General features: G+C 47.5%; 1 protein-coding gene across 3 annotated transcripts in view; it reads left to right on the forward strand.

Moving 5' to 3' along the window:
* Window positions 1-23,445, forward strand: part of LOC144179674 (oligoribonuclease, mitochondrial) — a 44,581-nt gene that overhangs the window by 17,331 nt on the left and 3,805 nt on the right. For 2 of the 3 annotated variants that reach the window (XM_077708121.1, XM_077708123.1), the window contains exon 5: window positions 1,789-1,845. In XM_077708121.1, coding sequence (XP_077564247.1) covers window positions 1,789-1,845 — 57 coding nt within the window. Of the gene's footprint in view, window positions 1-1,788; window positions 1,846-14,109; window positions 14,162-23,445 lie in introns of all 3 variants that reach the window. The other variant, XM_077708122.1, reaches the window with a different exon arrangement.

Consider the following 23,445-nt stretch of genomic DNA (forward strand, 5'->3'; position numbering starts at 1 on the left):
GCAAAAAAAACGAGATGCGCCGCAGGTGGTTGAGTGACCCGTCTGAGCTTCTAATCTCTCGTTTTCCGTGCACGGATGTTGCTATCGGTAAAGTGTGCCTGCACCCGCTTCAAACATTATTGCCCGTGAATTGTACTTACTGCAGTGGTTAGCCGACCGATCTGACCTTGTGCTACTCCTTTCACCGCGAGCTGCTGTTGATAATCTTTAAACCGTGCGGCGCTCAGCCCTCGTTATGCTTGGGCCAGGGCGAGCGCGGGGAACGATGACTGCTCTACACGGCTGCTGTTAAAAGAGTGTTTATTTCATGCTAGGTGAAGGCGACAGAAGGTAATGTGTGATGGCTGTCATCGCCAGACATGGTGAGGTGAAGGCGCCCACCTGAATGGTGGTAGTCGAGAGCCCGGGACGCGGTGCTTGATATCCGAAACGGCGCTTGTGGCTTCAGAAGAGGCTTCACTCGCTGCTGTCTTGATGGTGTCTGGGAGGCCAGTATAGGCATCGAAAAGCATTTCTCATTTCATCGGTGAAAAATCATGCAAAGGCCGAGCCAGTCTTCTTGGCCAGAGAAACGTTGTGCGGGTTGGCCATGGCTCAGAGGCATAAAAGCTACCGTTGCCAGCGTGATAGCACCTAGACCGCACCAGTGCCTCGCTCCTACTTTGTGACGCAATGGCTACGTCACGAAAAAATGAAACAAACAGGAGGAAACAGCTTTATTTATTTATTTCTCATCAAATAACGCATCGTTGCTCGCCGAACAGAAGCTGAGAGAGCTATGAAGTATTTGATCTTTGAGTGAAAGCAAAATTTCATTCAGCCTTTATTGTAACTTTAAGGGGCGTCAGGCACATCACATATTCTTGCCACGTTTTCGTTAATGAGGTGTGAAGTCACATTGGTTGCATTTTATGCAATTTCTGCCTATGAGCCGTTCTGTTGGAGCAGTAAATAATAATTAAAGCCATTCCGCTCAATGGGAAAGCTGTTGGAAGTGCAGAGCAGTGATTCGCCATGAGGGGTTGTAGCGCCGTTATTCACTCACTGCTAATGCCCAATGCAATTCAAATTTCCCGCCTTCGCAGTGCTCGCCCACCTCCTGCCTGAAACTGCCCTGTTCTTTGTGTGCTTGCTTTTCCTCCCACACCTGCCGGCGTTGCACTGGCCCTTTTTTTTTTTCGCATACTATCGTAAAAACCAACCCAACGAGCGTATATAACTAAATGAACGCAGGCGCTGCCGGTTAGTTACGTATATTTTGTCTGAAATATGCCTACAGTTTTCTTTGCGCTTAGCAATGGGGAGATGTATGACAAGCGCCAGCGGTTCACGAGTTTCGAAAGCTTATGACTGTATAACCCGCTGGGCTTTCGAAGCATCTGGGTTATGCCGCTACGACGGAATGCCGTGTGGCTCTACTTGGGTCCAGCGAGCGAGCTACGATGACGAGGCGAGCCCCTAAAGTGCTCTGCACTTAAAATAAGCTTTATGTGAGGCAGGCTCTTCCTACTTCGGGCCAGCGTATCCAGGTTTACAATTTCTTGTCACTGTTGTAAACCTATCCTGCTTTGCTGGAAGTTAGTGGCACTAGGTTTTTGACGAAGGACTTATTCTTTGGGAACTGTGCAATGCTTTCGCAGCCTTGGGACTCAGGCTGTCATAGTAGGTGAGCTCACGCAAACCAAAGTGGGTTCATGCAGGCATTGGGGGCGTTTGGTTGTACATGACTCAGCAGGGAGGCTGCTTTGTTGTGCCTGACCTGTAGTGTTCTTGCGTGCTGCCTTGCAGGCGGTGGTTCAAGGAAGAGTACTACCAAGCACTCAGGCTGAAGACGGCATCCCACAGGTGAGATTCTTGTGAAACAAGGGAGGAGAAACTGCAGGTGCTGAGTGACTGAATTTAGTACAGTTGGTAAACTTGGATATGACGGAGCTGACAAAAATTCGCAATTTTTCGTTACACGCAAATTTTCGGTACATGCAGGTTTCGAGCTTAGGGTCGCGTGAACGAAGCATAAACGAAGCCAGTATGCTAGACATCAGTGATGGTGAATCCGCCATTAAAGTATTATGTTTCACAGTGAAAAACTGCGTCATTTGCACCTGCTGCTTTCCCACAAACTTAGTCACTGCACGGCACCGCAAAGAAGCAAACCCCCACATTCACAAAAGTAGCCTAAGTCTCACACTTGCCTTTTGACACTTTTCGGTGCCTTAATTAACCAGGTTCGAGGACCAAACTTATGCCGAGCGGGCACCTCTTCCCGAAATCGATGCTCTTCGCCGCACTCAAAATTGTTGAGAGATTGCTAGCTAGTATGCTGTACCGGGTGGCGACATTCTTCTTTCTATCTGGCGGAGACGACATTTAAAACTGCGAGCTTGCCTCGAAAAGACAAATCTTTTTCGTTTTGTGGAAGCAGAATTCGTCACCGACAAACTGATACCACAGATATCGGATGACACGCGCGACCACACGCCGATTGGCCGGCCTAGCACCTAACCGGCATCGCAATCGCGCTGAAATAGCACTGTGTTTTGCAGTGCGGGGGAGGTTCGCTAAGTTAGTGGATTTATCCAGCTGATTTTTCAGGAAGAATTGCAAAAAGCAATGGTTCATTAGCATACCAAAGTCGTTACATCAAGGAGAACCGTCGCAATGCCTTCGTTACATAGATGTTGGAAACACATGGGTTTCAGTGTGGCTTGCAATGGGGAAACGAAAAACTTTGTTAAAGCCAGGATTTCGTTGCAAAGAGGTTCAATACGTCTAGGTTTAAAGTGGCACCTGGGTCTTTGGGACCAAAAAATTGCCCCCCAAAAAACATTTTTTTAGGTATCGCTTTTCTCTCGATTTGCACAGTTTTTCCTCTGAAAATTTTGTACTTGGAACAGTACCAGGTACTTATAAAAGCCATAGAGGCCCTATTTAAACAAAGAAATGATTATTTTCCCATAATTCCCCACTTTTTTGCCACGAGTGGTATGGCAGTGATACAAAATTCTCGAGAGGTACATCCTAGCATGTACTGCAGCTAAAAAGATTGTTTCTTTCACACTGTGAAGCTGAATGTTTAAACCATTTGGTATGGGAAGCAGATTTTGCATTTTGTGTTTCAGTAGTTGTTTAACTAGCATTATTTTAATTGGTTAGCAGGAGCAGTTCAAACTTAAAAGTTAGAATTGATTGAAACTTGTATGTCATTAAAAAACAAAAAAACTGCTTCCCACATAACCTTCTACACAACTTCTGGTTTCTATTCATGTCTTGCTAGTAATCTTTTGTTGAATAGTTTTTTTCCTATTGTTCTCAAGAACAATCGAGGAATTTTTTTGATTAACACAGTTACCTTACATCCAAACTAATTAGATATTTGAAGTCAGCTAAAAAAACTGAACAAGTCTATGAAGTTTCGTCAAAATTGGTTGGAAAGTAAAAAACAAAAGTTTCAAAGACCAGTCTGCCCCCTTAACTGTACTGTATCTACCTACGTGTCTGCTTCCTACGCACGCATATTCTTTCCTGCTTGTTTCAGCCTCCCTTCCCTCTCTCTCTTTCACTTACACTGTTTTCTTTTTTGTAGTCATGAATGTTTTTTGTTATTATAGTTTCCTGTAACCGCAACGCAGCCCTGCAAGGCATATGCATTTTTCGCAATACACATGTTCGAAAGCTTTTTGCAGTTTATGTCATCAGTGGGTTGAATTCTCGGGAGGAAAATTTCCTTCAATTTAGATCGTGCTCGCATTGAAAATTTGGTGGTGCTCTTGCGTTTGAGAAGATATTCACAGGTTACACCACGTACGCATGAACACGATAAAAAAAAGCACTCGCAGCAGTCTTATACCTCTGCGACACAGCAAATCTAATGTCATGAAAAGTGAATGACATTAGCTGTTAATGACATTCGGTTTGGCCGTGCAGGTCTACACGGTGAAACAAATGTCATTTGATAGTGACGATTAGCGAGCTCACAAACCCGTAAAATTATATTTCAACTGCATCTAAAGTGTTTTCATACATAATATCTTTTTAAAACATAACAAACGATTATTTTCCTAAAATAAAAATAAGACAGTCACTGGTTTAGGTGACATTAGTAGACATTACAAGCCGAGACAAGTTCGCAAGAAATCCGTATTATTAAGGCACCTTGAGTATTCATGGTGACAGTGAGCAGCGCCACCGCGGACCCCGAGCTCCCAACATAAGCCGTGTCCAACCGTGGCGAGGTGTTTAAAGGTGAAGGGTAGAAGCCGTAAACGGTGGCCGTCGGAGCCTTGGTCAAGCTCCGGCCGATGGGCTCCCTGCCTGTCTACCAGGCAGGGAGCTCCGGGACCTCTTTGACTACCAGGGTAAGGTCAAAGAAGAAAGTACCCCCGTCTCCCTGCTTTTATACTATGCCGTATGGTATTATCTAAAACCTCCCCCAACCGTGATCGGCCCCCGAAAAGGGGCCGCACCGAAGTTTCATTTCCACCTCTTGCAACAACTGTCTTTCCAACAACTGTAAACAACTATTCCCGTTTTCTTGTAGTTGAGTCAACTGACACAGAACGATCTGTCGCTTCATTGTCTGTCTTCTTGGTATCGAAGTTCCTGACGAGTATAATTGGTGAGGCGTACAAAGCCAAGAAACAAAGAACTGGGCAATTGCTGGTCGAAGTCACCAAGCAGCAGCAGGCAGAAAAACTCTTGAGCCAGACCCGAATCGGTGATCTTGACATCAGGGTCACGCCCCACCGCAGCTTAAACAGCTCCCAGGGCGTGATCTCCGATCCCGATCTACTGAACGAAACTGAAGCCGACCTGCTGGAGGGCCTTCGAGGTCAGGGCGTAACAGGGGTCAGGCGCATAAACATACGTAGAGAGGACAAACAAATACCTACAAAGCATCTTATCTTAACTTTTGACAGGTCGAGCCTTCCAGAATACATCAATGCAGGTTTTGTTCGATGTCCAGTCCGGCCTTACATCCCTAACCCGCGGCCCTGTTTTAAGTGCCAACGGTTTGGGCATGGCACCAACTCCTGCCGCGGCCGCCTTACCTGTGCAAAATGCGGCCAACATGACCACCCGTCCGAAAACTGCAACACCCAGAGTTTCACCTGTGCCAACTGCCAGGGGCCCGACGCAGCGTGGTCCCGCACTTGTGAGAAATTTAAGCAAGAAAAACAAATCATAAATGTAAAGGTCACTGAGAACATCACCTTTCCAGAGGCGAGAAAGAGGTTCGCGTCTTTCCCTCTGGGGAGGTACGCCGACGCAGCTCGCCGGGGGGCGGAGCGGCGTCTGGTGTCCACAAGGACCCAGTTCAGCGAGTCTGACCTGGTCCCTTCCCCGCGCCCCCCCCCCCCCCTGGGGTCCTGGGGTGCCTCAGGCAGCCCAATCCGTCGCCACGCCGCTTGCTGAGGCAGCAGCGGTTGTGGTGGCAACCTCTTCCGTAGGGACCGGTGCCGCTCCCGCCTCTGCCTCCCCGTCCTCCAGTGCGTTGGAGGGTGTCGACCGGATGGACAATGGGGGCTCCGCATCGGCTCCCACCGCCACTGCCCCTCCCGTGCCACCTCTGGTGCCCCGGACGCCCTCGGTGGTGGCGGCTCAAATGAAGGGCTCCCGAAAGGGGGCCAAGTCCGGGGGGCCTGGTCCGCCGGGCACCCTTCTGGCATCCGACGAGGAGATGGATGTCACGCCGTTCCTGCCTGCTACGCAGCGCAAGGAGCGGCCTCCGATTTCCAAGCCGACAGAAAAGCCTAAAAATCCTAGAATAACAGCCCCGAAAGACGACACATGAACAAACACACACACGCACTCCAGTTATTCTTAAATTTAAATAATGGGAACAGAAAACATCATCCAATGGAACTGCAGAGGCCTCCTTAAAAATCTTGACGATGTGTATGAGATTCTGCATGCCAGTCAGCCAAGTATCATGTGTCTCCAGGAAACCCACCTCAATTCTAAACAAACAAATTTCTTAAATAGTTACATGGTATTCAGAAAGGACAGGGTCGGCTGCACACACTCTTCAGGAGGTGTGGCAATTGTCGCCCGGAAATACTTAGCCTGCCACCCTGTCACTCTGAACACTGTCCTCGAGGCTGTAGCAATCCGTACGATAATATTTAATAGGCTGATAACGGTATGCTCCATTTACATCTCTCCTGATTTTGCACTTCTAAGCTCTGATTTCGAGGCGCTGGTTGACCAGCTGCCCGAACCATACATACTAACAGGCGACCTTAATGCGCACAACTCTCTCTGGGGCTCCTCCAGAACGGATGCCCGAGGTCGCCTGATAGAGAAGTTTCTTACATCCTCCGGAGCATGCCTTTTCAACAAAAAACAGCCTACATACCATAACTTAGGACACAATACATACTCGCATCTTGACTTGGCTATTGGTTCCGCAGTTCTCTTTCCATGTCTTGAGTGGGGTGTGGGCACGGACCCATATGGTAGTGACCATTTCCCCACTTCATTAACGTATATAGGTACAGGCCCAAGCAGTCCATCTTCCCATAAAAGGTTTAATGAATCAAAAGCAAACTGGAGCACATTCACACAAACATCTCAACTACACCACACATCCATAAAACACCTACACGTGGAGGAAGCCGCCCAACTCGTCACGGCGCACATCCTCGACGCTGCCGAAAAGTCCATTCCCCAGGCCTCCAGTGGGTCCCGCACCCCAAGGAGACCCTGGTGGAACGAGGACTGCAGGCGGGCGCGAGAGGCCCAGAACAAGGCGTGGGGTGTCCTTCGCCGGTTCCCCACGTCACATAACCTCATTTCTTTTAAACGGGCAAAGGCTTTTGGGAAGCGAGTGCGTCGTGAGGCGAAAAGGGAGAGTTGGCGCACCTTCCTCACTTCCATCAACTCATACACTGACACGCGAAAAGTCTGGACACGACTACGAAAACTAAAAGGACAACAGACACACAGCCTGCCCCTGGTTAGTACGACAGGGGACACACTGGAAGACCAGGCTAACACGCTTGCACAACACTTCGAACACGTGTCCAGTTCAGCACACTACACAAACACTTTCATGAAACACAAAACATCTGCGGAGAAGTCACTGCGTGATAGCAACAAGTCGCACACTTCTTACAATTCCCCTTTTTCAATTTATGAGCTGAAGGCTGCTTTGACCACATGTAAACCTTCAGCTCCAGGTGCAGATAAGATTACTTACACAATGATACAATTCTTACACTCAGACACTCTTGAAACACTCCTACACCTATACAACAAAATATGGCTTTCGGGGCACATTCCTCGCTCTTGGAGAGAGGCCATAGTAGTGGCTATCCTAAAGGAAGGGAAGGACCCTTCCTCTCCCGCCAGTTATCGTCCCATTGCCCTGACAAGCTGCCTGTGTAAGCTCTTTGAGAAGATGATAAACAGGAGACTCGTGTACTTCTTAGAGTACAATGGTCTTCTCGAGAGCTGCCAGGCAGGCTTCAGGGCAGGGCGATCTACCAACGATCAACTCGTTGCATTAGAGGCGTATATAAAAGATGCTTTCCTCCATAAACAGTACTGTATGACAGTATTCTTTGATCTAGAAAAAGCGTACGATACCACGTGGCGGTATGGCATCCTAAGCGACCTCAAGTCCTTCGGCATGGCAGGTAACATGATGAACACACTTGCCAGCTACTTGTCTCAAAGAACCTTTCGTGTGCGAGTTGGAACTGCACTCACTAGGGTTCATGTGCAGGAAAATGGAGTGCCGCAAGGTGGAGTTTTAAGTTGCGCCCTTTTTATTGTGAAAATGAATTCCCTTAGGAAGGCGCTGCCACCGTCGATTTCCTGTTCAATCTATGTAGACGACGTTCAGCTCTCCTTTAAATCCTGTAACTTGTCTGTCTGTGAGTGCCAGGTCCAGCTTGGTGTTAACAAGCTAACTGGTTGGGCAGATAGCAACGGTTTTAAATTTAATCCAGGGAAGTGCACTTGTGTCTTGTTTTCCAAGAGGCGTGGTATCCGACCGGATCCAGACATTCAACTCCACGGTGTCTCGATTCCTGTAAAAAAGGAACACAAGTTTTTAGGTATAATCTTTGACGAAAAGCTCACATTCATCCCACACATAAAACAACTAAAAGATAAATGCCTAAAAACAATGAATATCCTGAAGGTTCTCTCGCACATCTCTTTTGGTGCTGACAAACAGCTTCTGTTCCGTGTTTTTACCAGCTTGATAGGTTCACGATTGGACTATGGCAGCGTTGTCTATGGGTCAGCCACTAAAACATCCCTCAGAATGCTGGACCCTGTGCTTCATCTAGGGCTCCGCTTGTCGTGTGGCGCCTTTCGGACTAGTCCAGTCGAAAGCCTGTATGTAGAGTGCAGCAAATGGAACCTACAGCGTCAGCGAGCATACACAGACCTCCTTTATGCTTTTAAAATTTCATCCATGCTTCACCATCCTTTTAAATCAGTTTTTCATGATACCTCCATGACTGAACTCCTTCTAAATCGACCATCGTTCTCTGCGCCCTTCTCTTACAGAGTTAGAGAGGAAGCGTCAGAGCTTGCTGTCTCCTTTTTAGATACCATCCAAAGTTCTGTAACAGATTTAATAGCACCATGGCATCTCCGCCCTGTCTCATGCGACACATCATTCACACATGTAGATAAAAACCGAGCTCCCACATGTGCAATTCTGCAGCATTTCTTGTATTTGCAGCAGAAGTATGAGTGCTCTGAATTTTGTACGGATGCCTCTAAGACTTCCACCTCTGTGTCCTGCGTGGTGCATGGCCCGGCCTTAGTGTCACCAAAACTCTGAATAGTCATACTAGTATCTTTACGGCAGAGGCTTACGGTGTACTTCTTGTTGTCAATCATATACTTCAAAGCCACATCCCACAATCCATTATCTATACAGATTCCCTCAGTGTTGTGCGGGCACTGTCGTCAACAATGCCTTCTGATGCCGCTTTTCTGATGGAGGCGAAAAGCAAAAACGCCCGTGTGCACGAGATTTCGGCGCACGTTAAAGATCCCCAGGTGGTCGAAATTAATCCGGAGCCCTCCACTACGGCGCGCCTCATCGCCTGCGTTGCGTCGGCGCGTTAAACCCCACAATCAATCAATCAACAATGCCTTCGAAAAACCACGTTGTCAATCTGATCGTCAAGGGTATTATGTCTGCATATGTACGCAAATTTGAACTGGTTCTTTGCTGGGTCCCTGGCCACTGTGGTATAGCCGGGAATGAAGCAGCGGACCGAATGGCTGCTGCTGCTACACTCACGAATACAGTAGACATAACCACATTACCCTACACCGACGTGAAACCACACATCAGACAACAACTTTGCAAAACATGGCAAACACACTGGAGGGAACAAACAGACAAGTTACACGTAATAAAACCACACTTGGGACCATACACCACCGACACACGTAATAGATACACTGAAGTCGCCTTCGCCAGATTACGGATAGGGTACACTCATGCAACGCACTCGCACCTTCTCACGGGGTCTCCAAGACCTCTGTGCAGCAGGTGCGGAGAGGCCCTATCCGTGATCCACATCCTTATACAATGTAACACACTTGACACAACACGACACAAATACTTCCCACAACTACATACGCGACATATTCCACCCCACCCATCATACTTCTTAGGAGATGAAGCCATGTTTTCAATCAAACGCGTTTTCGAGTTTCTTACCGATGTAAAATTTTTACATCTCATTTCTTATCATGCATGTTGACAACCTGGCCCTTTACATCAGTCATCTGCATTACGTTGTGTTTTACTTTGTTTATTTTTACTGAAATGCTCTACTTTTACTTCCATGCCACTTTCATGTAATAACTATTGTTTGGCGCTCTTTGCCCTTAGTCGGCCTTGCGCCATTAAAATCCAAACATCATCATCATCACCACTTACCCCCGTCATCTTAGCATGCATGCCTTCTCCAGGTCGAGATTTACGCGAGGTAATTTCCAACACTCTCTTTCCAATTCATGCCAAAGAAGTGTCGGGGCTTGTGAAGTACTCACCAAGCCAAGCTGCTTCTGACTTGGCTATGTTTATTTCTGCCTTCGAGACGCGGCAGAAGTGACCAGCCAGCTATGCCACCTCATCTGCTTGCACCGTACATGTGCAACAGAAGGCCGCATCGTCCGCATATGCCAGGACTCTCGATATTCCTTCCCGGAAACAAGGCCTCTGATTGTGTCTGACGTGGTGATGTTCCGGCAGAGTTGCTTGAGGTACTGGTGACATCGGGCACCCCTGACGCACTGATCTGTGCACTGCGATTGGGACTCCAGGTCGACCGTTTAATTAAAACAAGGCTGGTGGTAATGTTGTAACAAGTCTCCACCCATTCGAGCATTACGTCCGCAGTCCCTAAGTGATGCAGAAGTGTAAGCAAGTAGGGGAGGTTTACATGGTCGAAAGCTTCCCTTAAGTTCAGTTGGAGCACTGCCAATGGAGTAGTGTCCAGTGCTGCCGCCTCCCATGCCTTCCTCATCTGATGCGTGTTGGTGATGATAGAGTGGCCCTTGAAGCCACAGATCTGAGGGTTTCCTACCACGCCTCCTACTGCCGCCTCAAGTTGCTTGGCCAAGACCTTTGCGAGTATTTTGTAGTCAGCTGATAGTAGCTTGGTGTGGTGGAAGTCATTCACACCTGTTGTGGATTCTGTTAACGGTTTTTGGGGTATTGGGACCAGATGACTGCCCCACATAAACGGCAGCAGGTGTTTATCTTTCCGTATGCCTTCAAAGACACTCGCGAGGATGGGGCTAAGCTCTTTGTGGAAAGTTGAGTGGAACTATGCGACGATTCCATCTGGGCCCGGGATTTGTTTTTCTGCAGCTTTTTAATTGTCTGCTGCTCTACCAGAGAGGATGTTATGGGCGTGTTTATTGCTTCCCTAATATCCTCTGACACTTTCTCTACGTATTGCAGTATTTCCTCTGGGATGGGTTCGGGCTCTTAGCCGGTGCTGAATAGTTCGGAAAAGTAAGTCAGAGAAGGTGAAAGCTACTTCCCCACTCTTGGAGGCAAGAACGCCGTTGTGAACACCATTGTGTTCAACCTCGATAATGTTTTTTTTTTTGAGCAGCGCACTCCCCCTCGAAGGCTTTTGAAAGAGTTTTGATGGTTGTGCCTCGTGCTCAACCTGCATTTCCCGACTGCGCACCAGGGCAACCCAGTAGTGCCGCTCCAGCTCGTTCCATAATTCTTCTTTTTTTTACAAGTTGGATGTCCTTTTGGAATTCTTCTGCCTGTTTCTCCTCGACCTTAATGAGCTTGGGAAGTGTTTCTAAAAGGTTGCGCTCCTTGGCTCTACCTTCAGCCATTCTGCCTATGTTTGACCTTTTTATTAAACATTTCCCAGGCGGCAGCGTCTGCAGCACCTAATTTGAGATTTTCTGTTTCGTCAGTGCTTTTTTGATAAATTATTTTTTTTTAGAACAGTGGCATCCGTTATCCAACGCTTTACATGGCTTTGGAGCTTCAAAAGTGTGGCCGAATTGGACGTCGCAAGTAACGAGCCCGTGGTCTATTGATTTGACCTCGTAACTGACCACATGCAACAACAACTCCCCAGGAACATAAATGTGGTCCAAATGGGCCTGTGACTGGCCGCGCCACCGCGTTAGCACGCTTTATCCCATTCCTGCTTTAAGGCAGCATCCACCAAGTCGCAGCCTTGTAGTACAGATATCGAAATTCGCACCAGTGGGTCCGCCGCCCTGCCTGTTCTTCCTGACTGGTCCCCAGCATTTAGGACACAGTTGGAGTCACCCCCATGAAGAACCTTTTCCGGGGGCTGACAGGAGTGGGCGGAGTACACGAAACAACTCAGCCCGCCTGGGAGAATCGTTGGGGGCGTAAGTGCACAGGAAACGGGTGAGCTTCCTACCCCGCGATCGCATAGACCGCGGCCGTCTCTCGCCAGTTCGCAGTCGACAGTTTTGACAAGTTCTTCCTTCTTTGTGAGAATGGCTGACCCCCCTGCTCGGACGCCTGCCACGGTACAAAAACACCAGTATTTGTTTCTGATAAACTGGACGAAGTTCTTTGCGGCAGCCAGATTTTTCCTGTAGGAAGGCGATATCAATATTATGGTCTTCAAATAAATTGAATGTCCAGCATCTGCGCTTTGCGGAGATGAGACTCACGGCATTAAGTGTTGGAAGCTTAAGTGAATTCTGGAGAGTAGCTGTTGTGGTTTAAGAAGGGGGGAGATGGAGAGGGCTCACCTGACCATTTCACTATACATGCCTGAAATCGCCGGCGCACCCTCTTTTTCCTTTGAAGGCTTGCGGGCAGCGGCCGTTTGCTTCCTGGTGTTGGGGCGGCCTCGCTGTGGTTCCTTTTGCTGGCTGGTCACACCGTGAAAAAGGGCGCCGATATCATCGGCGCTGCTGGTATCCTCCATCCCTTTTGTTCCCTCCGTCTTGTCGGCGGTGATTCCGACGGCGGGGGTGAAGGGGTGGGGGGGGGTGTTGTGTCTTGCTTGCACTCGTTGTCTCAGCGTGCACGTTCAACTTGGTCCGTATCCTGGGGGCCGAGCTGCTCTCTGTCTTCATTCTTCTCTTCCGCCTGTCCCTCTAGCTCGCCTAGCTGGTTTGTTCCTTCCGCTGGAGGCCTGAGGAGGCAGTAGGGGGGATGCTGCTGCTGTCTCGGCTCTCATCATGTCCATCATTTCATTGGCATCCATGTACTACTCGAGGTTTTTCACTGGCATTTGCTGCGCCGCTCTTGTAGCTCAAGGCTGCATGCAGTTTTCATGGTCATGCCCCTAGGCGTGGCATGCATGACACCAAGGTGTGTTACAGCTTTTCCGGGTAGTGTTTGGTGCTGTAGCAATGGAGGCACAGCGGTAGACGACCAGTAACTTTGATGAGGATGGCGTTTCCATTTATAGTGGCCTGGTGGGGGATCGCTTCGAGGGATGTTGGAGTCGATGGGATCACGTGAAAAACCCTCGTGGTTCCGGTCATGTGCGCGAGTCCAGGTTTTTGCCATCCTTTGCGAACCACCCTCTGGACCTGGCCGAATCGCTCAACCTGACGGATCAGGAGCTCGTCAGGGACTTTCGGAAGTACCCAGTGAACTTTCAACGCAATTTCTGAGTGGTTGGGGTTGATCACTAGGCACCACCTTCCTTTCAATGTGATCGCGGAATGCGCTGCCAACTGTTGCGTGTTTTCTTCCGATGTAAATGTCGCCATCCAAAAGTGGTTGAATTGGAACGGTCCGAGGCACTCGATCTTCTGCAGGTCTGTAATGTCGGCGAAGGCTGAGTAAAAACTCTGTACAGCCTCGTGGATAAAAGATCGTAAAGAAAAAGTGAATTTTCAGAAGTCTTTCTGGTGGGCAGGGGTGGTAGGAGGGTTCGCTAGGCAGCCGGGGCAGGTGGTGTTAGCCACGTTGTCCAGCTGTCGTCCAGCTGTCGTCCGGCGGCCCCGTCGCGTGCTTCTGGGGAACTCTCGCTCGACATGACTTGCCCCGACGGGAGCAAGGAGGCAACTACATTTTGCGAGTGGTGGAACAAAACTTCTGTTGTACCTGTCTTTGTAGCACATGCCCACTTGGGGGATTGGCTCAGAATAGGGAGCTTAGAGGGGGAAATGTGCCCACTTCACAAAATTCAGAAAAACCCGTTGCAGTGGCTCAGTGGCCAAGTCAACATGCTCCTGAGCCCAAAGACGCGGATCGGATTCCCGGCTGCTGCGACTGCCTTTCAGATAGAAGCAAAATGCAAAAACGCCCTTTTATTTTAGATTTCACCGCACGTTAAAGATCCCCATGTGGTCAAAATTAATCCGGAACCCTCCACTATGATGCGCCTCATCGCCTGTGTGGCGTCGAAGCATTGAACCTCATAATGATCAACCAAAATTCGCAAGACGGTGAACTTGAAATGTAAAATTTGTAGAATAGTGCGTGCCGAGTGATACCAGGACATGGTTGCATGGGATTGGAACAGGTGCACACTGGCCGCGTCAAATCCCATTTCTAGGGAAGCTGTGGGGTGCAGTGTTTTGGAGTGGGCATTCCCATTCCATTCCGATTCCATTCTGAGGAATTACAACTTGTCATGGTTCAATTCCTTTCAGTTCCACGGAATGACAGAAGTTGGCCCATTCCCACCCCTGGAATGGACGGGAAGTTAGTTCAATTCCACTCCTTTAATTCCTCAACGTAAAAACTGCCTCAGGTGCTCTAACGAGTTACCCAGGAATGCAACATGAATCTCATGTTATCATACGGGTTGAAAACTGCAAAAGTATGCAAAATTTGTCACTTGTCACCGAAGTTGGGAGTTGTCACCGAAGTATGCAACCAACCTGCTACCAAAGTGGTAGCAGGTTGGTTGCATACCTTGTGCAGAAGAACTACCCCATGCAAAAAATTACGGTCCCTTCCTAAAGAAAGTAGAGAGAAGCGAGAAAGCTAAAAATGCACCCACCTTTCGCTGAAAGTGCATCTAACCGATCGTCAAATCTTCAGACACCCAAACCGCAAGCGAAGAACGAACCAATGCAACGATTTTAAAGACGATAGTCCTTCTTGGGCTACTTAAACCCAGAAATTTTGGTCTCTTCGTCCGTCCGTCTGTGACTCAATTCGGCCACCCGCCCAAAGTAAAATATAATCGGCGCAATAGTCTTCTATACTCACAGCCAAATCTAAACGTCTCATTCCGATGTCAATGTTCATACTTGTCAACATTGTTGAACAAGAACAAGTCATTACGCAAACATAATGCAGAACATCACTACATAAGGGATATTTGCAGTGTTCCTTAATTAGAAAGTCACGGATGCTTGGTTTTTGCGATAGCAAATGATGTACTACATATACTGCAGAAAACTGCCGCCTGCTTTTGCCCGCGCTCCTGGCGGCATTCGAGAAATCACGCGGCAACAGCTACGAAAGGTTCCACTAGATAGTTTCCACGTTCAGCTTGGAACGCACGTGGAGTAGGGCAACATGTTTCTATAAACGTTGAAGTAGGGAGCCTTGATTCACGCACGTGTCCACCGTACTACAGCGCTGGCATCAAGGAACCGGCCTGTAACAGTGGAACGCGGTAAATTTAAATTGAATTCAGCAAACTTTTAGTGTGTGTACTTTGGGAGGAGCGCGACGAAAGAAGAACAGCATGAGAGGTGAGCGGGAAAGCAAAGGGAGGCATTTACTTGACAAATGTTCGCAAATACTATCATCTTTTGTCGACATTTGTAACGAAAGGAGCAGATATGTGGCCAATTTTTCGCGTACTAAGTAAACGCAACTACGAACAATTTAAATGTGCACCGTTATGTGGTTTATGAGATAAAGGTGTACTATTGTACTCTTTCTTCATGATAGCCGCGTGTGTGGTCTTATTTAGAAATTAGAATCATTCGTTGTTTCACCTTGTTTGCGATTTTTAAGTAAGCGTTTGACACAATGGAACCCCAGTTTCACAGAGAGGGGAAGATCGAGAGAGAGAGCCTTAATTTCTGGTACATGGTTTCACGCACGCGCTATGTGTGTAGAGACCTTATCAGAGTTTTTCGGTCGAACAACTGGTCTAAGGGGTAATATATTAGTTTGTTTACAGAATGCGATCAATCTTACTAAAAAAGCTTTCACTTTAAAAGGGGCAGTGTCACGCTGCATAATATTTGCATAGTAAGTAGCTGGATCCAACTACTTATTGTTGGCAAATTTTAATGGTTTGTTCTGCGCGACGCAACATGAAGCAGCTATTACGTTGGTGTCTGCTTTCTTCCGTTTTGTTGCACAGTCTGTGACGTGATAACTTGCTGTAAACTTTGCGTGCCGTCGTACCAGCGTAATTACTAGTATGCTGTGGATAACTCACAGGCATGTCGTGCGAAGCGTACTCACATGTACACCTGTTTGAAATGCTTACTTGAAGGATTTTTACAGTATTGAGCAATAATGCTGCTGTATCAACGCGAGAGATGGGAGGGAAGTGGCACGGAACCCCGTTAAGTTTTTGCATTCACCGTAGGAAGGTCGCCACCGTTTCCACATGAACCTCCATTGTGCTTGTTCATTGCCCTGGCACTACCTCAGCCCAATCCGTTCAATACAAGACATTGTTTATGACCCCCTCATTTAAAGTGACAGAACCATATCGTGATGGGGGCCCTGTCAAAACAAAGAAGTATGGTCAGACAGTTTGTTTCCACGAATGCGCAACCAATGTGCACCAGGACCTGATCAAAATTTTGAAATGAGATCTTCCTACCTGAATAGTGGCGATGCTCCAACTTTCAAGCCGGCGACTTAAGGCTTCAGTAATCAGGTACGTTTGTACCCAGGCTCAAAGACCACGTGCACAGAAGCGCAGCAACCAAACTACGAACAAGTTTGGCACAACAGGAGGACAGGGCCGCTTATTTGCGTCAAAGCAAAACAAGGTGTCACACAGCTGAGAGCTGTCAAAGCACTCACAAAAAAGGGCACCATTGCAGACGGAAGTGTTAGAAAGAAACACCCTTCGGCAGCTGTGTGTTCTGCGATGTCTTATATAATATTTAGTGTAATAGTATATCCCAGCTGTCCACTACTGTAGCCGCCATAACAGAACGTGGAGGAACATATCCGAAGCTCACCTTTTACGCTTATGGCAAGTGCCGGACACGCAAATCCCTGACCCACCCACAATTTTATTTTTACTGCCTTGGTTTGATTTGCTGGAACCCTAGGGCCCCGCTGCAACACACGAACTGACAGTCGACAGGTTGGCGCCGATTTCCTGTGAGATTCCTACCAGGTTGGCTTACAAGTATCAAGGCTATTCATTGTGTGCCGGGTACCGAGGGTGGGAGGAGAATGCCAAGCAGACTCGTTGATTCATGTTTCATGCGTGACCCCTTTATATTGTGAGCTCCAAGATTTCGCAGCTATAGCTTGAGGTGAGAAACACCGCCGCTTCGGATGCGTGCTGTTCGTATCCCCCCCCCCCCCTTCTTCTCAATGCTATTCCTGGCATGCTGGCCTGGCCACACGGCGCCTGCTACTAAGAGAGATGTCGGTCTTCCAACCGCGCCGCGGACAGTTGTACAGAGAAGTGTATGCCTCAAAAAGCCTGCCGAAGCACGAAGAGCCGACCTAACGGCGCCACCGGCCAGAACCGCTTGTGCCGCTCAAAGTTCATTTTCCCAGCGCTGCGGCAGGCCACGCGGATTCAGTTACTCGAGATCAAGGGTATGAGTTCTCGTTTTCGTCACCGGTGCTCCCTTTGAGATATACCGATGCAGTCGTCGCCACAGAATAACTTTTAAGTAGCCGGAAGGCGCCAGCAAGGGTGACGCCGTTGTCTGAAAATTCCCATTCCATTCCGGACAAAAGACGCTTAATTCCATTCCCATTCCATTCCTCCAAGCGTTGTCCTCATCCCATTCCATTCCGGCATCTCGAAAAGGTGCAATGAATCCGGAGTTATTCCAATCTCGGTGTGGTAACTCCGCAACACTGGCGGGGTGTGCCAGTCTGCTTGCTGATCGAAGAAATGACAACAAACAAAGAGGCACAAGCACAATGTACCGGAAAAAAATTTGGTCAGAGTAATTCGCAAACAAGACAAACGAAATCAATGAAGAAGATGCAAATGCCTTGTAGCAGTAAAGAAGTTGTTTATAAGTATTGCCAGGCTTTTTCCTTTAGGGCACATAAGCAGACCTTAAGGAACCATGAAGACAAAATGCAGGTTTGATTAATTAAAAAGACGGCTTTGTCCTCATAACAACGATACCACTGTTATCGCAAACTTCAAAGAAAAAATGGAGATATTAGGGAAAACAGATGCTGCAGTGGCGCCTCCACTGCCACTTTCTGGCGATTTTTCTGTGACTTCACCGTATCTTGCTTGTGGAAATGGCGGTCACCACCACCGCCAACAAATAACAGGGCGATTGTAGTGGCGCCCCTAGTTCCGTTCGACTTCATCACTTGAATGCCAACATACATTAACATGCTATGTTTTATTGTACATTAACACGCTATGTTTTAACCATGTTTTACTGCTGGCCTATATTATGTCACTCCTGCTCATAACAGGTCCAACATTTTTTGCGCTTTCTCAGCTAAAAACGTCGTTGGTGGCTGGGATGTAGCTGACTGAGTTACCAAAGGCTAGTTCTTTCCGATTGAACACGTTTGTAATGTGTTTTCATGGTCCCTTTAAAAGTGCCCTGAGGAGTTCTTTGTCTTTGATGCCTTGAAAAGTTGGTCAAAAGCTAGCTGCTGTTTTGGTGAAAAGGTCTTCACACCCTTCCTTGCTTGTAGGCTGCACTCTTCAGCAAGTTTGTACATTTAAAGCACTTTAGGGGCTTGCCTTGTCGTCGTAGCTCGCTTGCTGGACCCAAGTAGAGCCACACGGCATTCCGTCGTCACAGCGGAACCCAGAGGCTTCGAAAGCCAAGTGGTTTATATAGTCATAAGCGTCCGAAACTCGTGAACCGCTGGCACTTGTCATACATCTCCCCGTTGTTTAGTGCAAAGAAAACTGCAGGTACATTTGAGGCAAAATATACGCAATTAACCGGAATCGCCGGCGTTCCTTTAGTTAGGAACGCTCGTTGGGTGGGTTTTTACGTAAGAAAAAAAAAGTGGCAGTACAACACCGGCACGTGCGGAACGAAAAGCAAGCACAAAAAGAACGGAACTCCCGCTAGTGCAGTTTCAGGCAGAGGGCGCACGAGCACTGCGAAGGCGGGAAATTTGAAGCGCATTGGGTGGTAGTAGTGAGCGGACAACGGCGCTACAGCCCATTATGGCGAATCACTGCTCTGCACTTCCAACAGCTTTGACATTGAGTGGAATGGCTTAAATTTTCAACTCTCCAATTCGCCAGCTTTGGTTGGACTGCAACCTGGACTGCTGCAGCTTTGGACTGCAACTTGTGGGGGAACAGGCAGCTAATGAAATGTTCGAGGCTGTCTTAGCGCTGTATTTTTGGCGTATAGCCTTTGCATGTCAACTGCACCAGCAAACATAAACTTCAGGACATGGCATCGGGCTTCCATGACTTCGATTTGCTCATCTTTGCAGTCTATGAACTCTTTATGTCTCTTTTGGGCCAAGAATCCAGATTACAAAAGTTAAATAGCATAGTCTTGTTGCGACAATGGCTCGTAACATTCTTAGCTGGGTTGAGAGCGTAGCTGTTCAGACACACATGCACCTATACAGACATGAATGTCATGAAAAAATGGCGCCAGTGCTGCATAAGTTCGTTTGACTAACCTGTATAATTCCTGTTTCAAATTACATATATGGGCACATCACTACACATTCAGGTTGCTTTTAGGTGCTCGGAAAATCGATCGTTATTGCGTAGTGAGTGCACCTTTCTAGATCGCCAAAAGATTTGATCTCTTGTACTGAAACAGTCACTTATTGGTGCTGTTGACAAAGAAGAGGGAACATCTGCGCATAATGACTACTCAAAGGTAGAGCTTCTGCATTTCTGTCAAGGTAAATTTTGTTTTCCAAATTCACAACAGCAGACCTTCTACGGCGCAAATTTTGCCGCACTGCTCGGGAATTTCGCTCCAGTGTGGCAAAAAAACTGTTCTGGGCACTACAGCTACAAAGATGGGGCACTTTTATTTCAATGCAAAAGCATTAAATGGCCCGTTGAGCAAAATAGTTGAAGCTAGCATTAGCGTCAGAAGCCATGAAACAGCCCCTAACCTCCATGTCTGGGAATAAGTGTTCCATAGCACGATGTGTTCCAAAGCACAAACTTTGGCTCTAGGGAGAAGTGGTCATTCATGGCAGTACATTGCAGTTGAAGGGAATGGGAAAATGCAGGTGAATGAGCGAAGAAACAAACATCGAAATTCACCTCGTCAACTCTCCCAATACGCTGTGACAGGAACGAGCTGTGGCGCAACACGTAAGGGACAGATCGAAGCCATTCGAACGCGTTAAGGCAGACCGCAAAGCAAAGCATCTCAAACGGCAAGATTACAGAGCCCTTCAACAACGCTAAGCGGAAACAAGTCGTCTCAGCTGGACCTTAATGCTGTCGCCTTCACACCATTAAGAAGTGCTTTGGTGTCCTTGGAGTTTCTTTCAAAGAACAAAGCGGTTTATGGGGCTTGGTCAGTTTTTTGAGGGCCCATGCAGACAAAACACAAGTTTGGTTCATCCAGGGGTGAGACAGCTGCGCATATTGCGCACTTTTGATACAAATCTGCCTTCCTGCGCCAGGCTGCTCCAAAAGCTTGAAAATTGCAAAAATTGCGCCAAACTGCTCCAAAACAGTCTGAGAGCCAATGATTTTAATGCTCCCGTCAGTCTCAGTGGGAAAAAATGCTTACTGACGGCATAATTTTCCAGCACCCCCTAGGTGATTTTGTTTGTAAAGGTTTAGTTGATTGATCATTCAATGATAAAACTGCCTCCGAGAAAACTGCCTCCGAGATAGTTTTTTTCGAAAGTCACGTCAGGTTGCACATGTTACATTCTGTGAGTTTTAAAGTTTCCCAATCGAAAGCCATTCCAAAGTCCTGTAGAAAAAATGCTTATGTGTACTGAGGCGACAAACTACTTGTGCGAGTTGACGAAAAAACGACAATTTTCGCAGCGTCCTATCTCCAGAACGACATGAGCGGGCGCCGCATCTTGGTGTGGTGAAGATTGGAAAACATGGCCGCCGGGCGAAGCAGTTGCTCAGGCAGAGTGCTCTTTGCCGATTTGTGCCGTAGTTTTGGTTATGGGGGTGACTGGGTTTACATTTAGTCGTTTGATCTGTTGCGGGAAGTTGCGTGACTCGAAAGACGGGAGTTCATCAAAAACGACGTGGTGCTGGCGAATTCGCCGTGTTTCGGCCTTGAGTGTGAGGTGCGGTGCGTGCTTGAAGTGAAATTTCGGACTCGTTGCGGTGCAATAAAACGCTGAATTATTGCTGCCTCTGACAGCAAGCTTGCGAGTGGCGGGAATGGGACGATAGACACTGCAGAAGTGGCGGCACGGGCTACATCGCAGCAAAATATTCAAGAAGTGTCTGAGGACGGGCTATTATTGCACGTTAGTAATAATGGTTCATCTATCTGAAGTGAAATTTGGAGCCAAGGGGAGGTGAGTCATCATACGAACGTCACTCAAATTACGATCGTTGTGAACGTGTACCTTGGGGATTAAAATAGGGGAGGAAGGGGGGGGGGGGGGTGTGACGACTGTCACCTCGCTTTGCGCAACTTTTGCCGTTGCTCTACACTTTTGCATAAAGCCCAGTCTGGGATTGCAAAATTAATAATTTAGGCATCCACGTGATAATAAAAATATCTTGGAGCTGCTTAGTTTTTCAATTCGATATTCTCAACGGCGCTCCACGCTACCTATGAATAGAGCCTAGAAATTTAAAAGTGGTTTGTATAAATGTAGTACACTAAGAAAAACAGCGCAAACGACGGGACGAAGAAAGGTAAGACTAAACACAGGCGCTGACGAACAACTGAGCGCTTTATTGTAGCAGAAAACATATATCCCGTCGTTTGCGCTGTTTTTCTTAGTTTAACAATGTACCAACTGGCCCGTCAGCATACCCTTCTGAAATGTAGTACAGTTCGTACCTTGTGATACTCTGATAGAAAAAACTTTTTTGATTGCTGTTTCAGTGTTATGTACGTTCAAAATCAATTTAATAGGTGCAGTTCCCTCCTCCCTCCCCCCTGATTTGCCAAAAATTTGGTTCTTTAGGCTCCTAAGGTGACATAATAAATGTCGTTCTGCTCCAAATCAAGGTTCTCCTGCTCCAAAATCGAGATTTTGCTGCTCCAAAAACTGCTCCCAAATCTGGTTAAGCTGTCTCACCCCTGTTCATCCGAAAGATTGCCTCGTTAGAATCACAGTGACACCACTTTTAACGTAAACTTTGCTCAGATAACCTACATAATAAAGAAAAATGGGAATGGCCATGCGACCCACTAGCTCATTTCCCGCTACAAAACCTACGATGTCACATGCCCCGCTGTGCGATTGGCTGAGGCCGGCAAAAGCGAAGGCAGATTAGGCGGGGCTTATAAGCTTGCCAAACGAGCTATCTGCGCTCAAATTTAGGGCACCTTATTTTCATAGCAGTAAGAACAGGGGAGTAAACAGTGGAAGTTATGCAACTACATGTAAACATAGAAGTACCGATGCGTACTGCTGTTGGTACTGCATGCACTATGCCTGTTCTAGCTGCACAGCGCTGCGGCGCTTTGGGGTTGTCTTACACAACACTGGCCAAGTGGAGGAAGCGACGTTGTCTTACGTGACCCTGTTTGTCGAGCATACCCCATGTTTCATGAAAAGGTTATTTTCTACCTTAAATTGCTTAATTTCTCAATGAATAAAGTGTCGTTTGCTTTGATTTATTGATTGTAGGGTTTAACGCGCCAAAGCAACGCAGGCGATGAGGCACGCCGTAGTGAAGGCCTCCGGATTAATTTTGACCACCTGGGGATCTTTAGCGCGCGCCGAAATCTTGTACACACGGGAGTTTTTGCTTTTCGCCTCCATCAGAAAAGCGGCAGCCACGGCCGGGAATCGAACCCACGACCTTGTGCTCAGAAGCACAATGCCTTAGCCGCTGAGCCACCACGGCGGGTAGCGCCGTTTGCTTCCGGACAAGCATAGAGTTTCTTACTACGTACACTGGAAAGGACTCTGGCGCTAGCATCTATGCGGCTCATATCGAGGCTGTCTGTCGTCATGGGCCGCCATTATACCATGCGCTCGCCTTAGTTTCGTCATTGGCTTGGATTCAAGCGTTTTAGTGGCCGTATATTTGAACACAGTGCCAGAAAAACGCAAGGAATGGTATGTTATTATAGAAGTGGAAAATAAAACAGGCTGTTTTAAAGATACGGGAAAAGGAAGTAAAGCGTATTTCTGCCAGAACGGTTGTGCCTACTATTCTGCAGGCCAAGCTGCCAGTTAACAACAACGGTAATATTTTAGAAGAAACTCATTAGACACTCTTATTTTATTAATTTATTAATTATTTCAAATATTAAGTTATTTGAAGAGCTTCGAAATGTTTCTGAGTGTTCCCATGAAAACGTCGCCTCCGTGGTGAACCGGCGTACCGACCGTCAGCTGCAGTTTAACAAAATTTGTTGCTGGGCAGGTTGGTTCATACATGAAGAAAAAAGAAAAAGTGGCGTTAAACAGTCTTGGACGAAGACAAGATAGGGCTGATACAGGCGCCCATATTTGTCGTATCTTGTCTTAGCCAAAGTACGTTTGGTTTCCCTTTTTTTTCTTTCGTCAGCTACAACTTTTGCGGCGGCATATTACCCACTCAGTCATACATTCCTTCGACTCTCGCATGACCAACGTCAGACACAATCACTCATTGCCTGCTCTTTCGCTGAACACACAGTTGCCACTGCTCACGGCTACCACAGTAGCTAGTAGACGTGTTAATGCATAGT

The sequence above is a fragment of the Haemaphysalis longicornis genome, unplaced genomic scaffold (genome assembly GCF_048455015.1).
Source record: "Haemaphysalis longicornis isolate Haplotype H1 unplaced genomic scaffold, Haemaphysalis longicornis Haplotype H1 scaffold_4, whole genome shotgun sequence".
Taxonomy (NCBI): domain Eukaryota; kingdom Metazoa; phylum Arthropoda; class Arachnida; order Ixodida; family Ixodidae; genus Haemaphysalis; species Haemaphysalis longicornis.